We start from the raw sequence: 2,500 nt of genomic DNA on the forward strand, positions 1-2,500 counted from the left end.
ATGCAGCAGCAATGACAAAGCCTTGCAGGTAATCAGAGACATATATGATAGTCAGTCGTGTCCGACTATGACCATCAGAACAGCAGAGGAGGCAACTGCTGTTCCGACTATTTGGGTTAGAATTTGATTATAGTGGAGAGTGTCTTGCCCAAATTACATCCCCACTCTCTCAGCCAAGAGGGTTTTAGGACAGTCGGCATTGGGATGGTTCCCAAAGGCCAACTTGCCCACAAGGCTGCAGCACGAAGAACCAGTGCAATTTTGCCTCCTAGTTTGAGAGTCATAGTCCTTCACAAAAGACTAAGCTGTAAATGATTTCCCATTGACTGGAGAAACCACTGACAATACAGCTCTCACTTTGCTGTTGGCCCAAATGTAAAACTTATGTCAATCTGTGATATAAGCCGAGTGTTGAGACATAGAAAATAGACATATACCAACTTGCGATATGTTAAAGTCTCAAATCCCTGAACTGAAATCATCTTCAGTGTTGACGATCTTCAGCAGTCCATTGCTAATGTATGACTTTTTTTAACTCCTTGTTAAACAGTCCAGTTGGTTCGCTGTTATAGTTGTTAGTTTTTCATTAGAAATATGTTATATTGTTATGATTTTTTGTTTATTTTTTAAACAAAACTTAAATCAATAATTTTCACACACACACACACACACACACGCACACACACACACACACACTTTCACTTACTCGTATGCGTACACAGTAATTCCCCCAGCCCCCTCCCCCTCCTCCCACTCGATTTTTTTCCTTCCCTCCTCTAATATCACTTACAGTGAAAAGACGTTAAACTAAAGAACGAACGAAACAGAAAAGGCCTGAACCTTACCGCCCCGTCAGGCGTGCTAAGCGCTGACAGCAGGCGGCAGTGTGGGACGCACAGGCTATGGTAGTTGGCCTGCCTCTGGCACAGCAAGACAAACTGGTCCTCCGCCACGAAGCCCGGCTCCAGGCACTCTGCAATGCCACACCTGTAAGTCTCTCATGTCCGTTTACACCTGTGCATCTCTGACGTTCGTTTACACCTGTCCGTCTCGTCTCTCATGTCCGTTTACACCTGTGCATCTCTGACGTTCGTTTACACATGTACTTCTCTCATGTCCGTTTACACCTGTACATCTCTGACGTTCGTTTACACCTGTACGTCTCTCATGTCCGTTTACTTCTGTGCATCTCTGACGTTCGTTTACACCTGTACGTCTCGTCTCTCATGTCCGTTTACACCTGAGCATCTCTTGACGTTCATTTACGCTTCACCTGTGCATCTCTGACGTTCGTTTACGCCTGTACGTCTCTCATGTCCGTTTACACCTGCGCATCTCTGACGTTCGTTTACGCCTGTGCGTCTCTCATGTCTGTTTACAACTGTACATCTCTTAACATTCATTTACAGCTGTACGTCTCTCATGTCCATTTACACCTGTACATCTCAAATGTCCGTCTCATGTCTGTTTACACCTGTGCATCTCTAAACATTCATTTACACCTGTACGTCTCTCATTTCCATTTACATCTGTACACCTATCATTTCTGTTTACACCTGAGCATCTCTGACATTCTTTTACACCTGTACGTCTCTCATGTCCGTTTACATCTGAACACCTCTCATTTCTGTTTACACCTGTACATCTCTAAAATTCATTTACACCTGTGCATCTCTCACATCCATTTGTACATAGACACACCTGAACATCTCTCATGTCAGTTTACACCTGTACATCTCTAAATCCATTCATACACAGACACACCTGTATATATACACCTGTATATATCTCTCATATCTGTCTACACATGCACACACCTGTACATCTCTCACATCCACTTACAGCTGCACATCTCTCATGTCCATTTTATACACAGACACACCTGTAACACCTCTCATGTCAGTTCACACATGGTCACACCTGTATATCACCCACATTCATTCACACATGGACACACCTGTACATATCTCAATTCCATTCACACATGGACACACCTGTACATATCTCACACCATTCACACATGGACACACCGGTTCATCTCACACATCCATTCACACATGGACGCACCTGTTCATCTCACACATCATTCACACTTGTACTTCTCTCACATGCATTTACACATGGACACACCTATACATCTCTCACAAGCATTTACACATGGACACACCTATACATCTCTCACATGCATTTACACATGGACACACCTGTACATCTCTCACATCCATTCACACATGTACACACCTGTACATCTCTCACATCCATTCACACATGGACGCACCTGTTCATCTCACACATCCATTCACACTTGTACATCTCTCACATCCATTTACACATGGACACACCTGTACATCTCACACATCCATTCACACTTGTACATCTCAAACATCTATTTACACATGGACACACCTGTACATCTCACACATCTATTCACACTTGTACATCTCTCACATCCATTTACACATGGACACACCGGTACATGTCTCACATCCATTCACACATG

At 43.5% G+C, this 2,500-nt stretch overlaps 1 protein-coding gene across 1 annotated transcript in view; it reads right to left on the reverse strand.

The window, feature by feature from the left end:
- LOC143275937 (uncharacterized) overlaps positions 1-2,500 on the reverse strand; it is a 30,685-nt gene that overhangs the window by 10,057 nt on the left and 18,128 nt on the right. Inside the window, exon 6 of the mRNA XM_076580285.1 lies at positions 846-973. Within this exon, the coding sequence (XP_076436400.1) occupies positions 846-973 (128 nt within the window). The remainder of the gene's footprint in view (positions 1-845; positions 974-2,500) is intronic.

Source organism: Babylonia areolata, chromosome 31, assembly GCF_041734735.1.
Source record: "Babylonia areolata isolate BAREFJ2019XMU chromosome 31, ASM4173473v1, whole genome shotgun sequence".
NCBI lineage: Eukaryota > Metazoa > Mollusca > Gastropoda > Neogastropoda > Buccinidae > Babylonia > Babylonia areolata.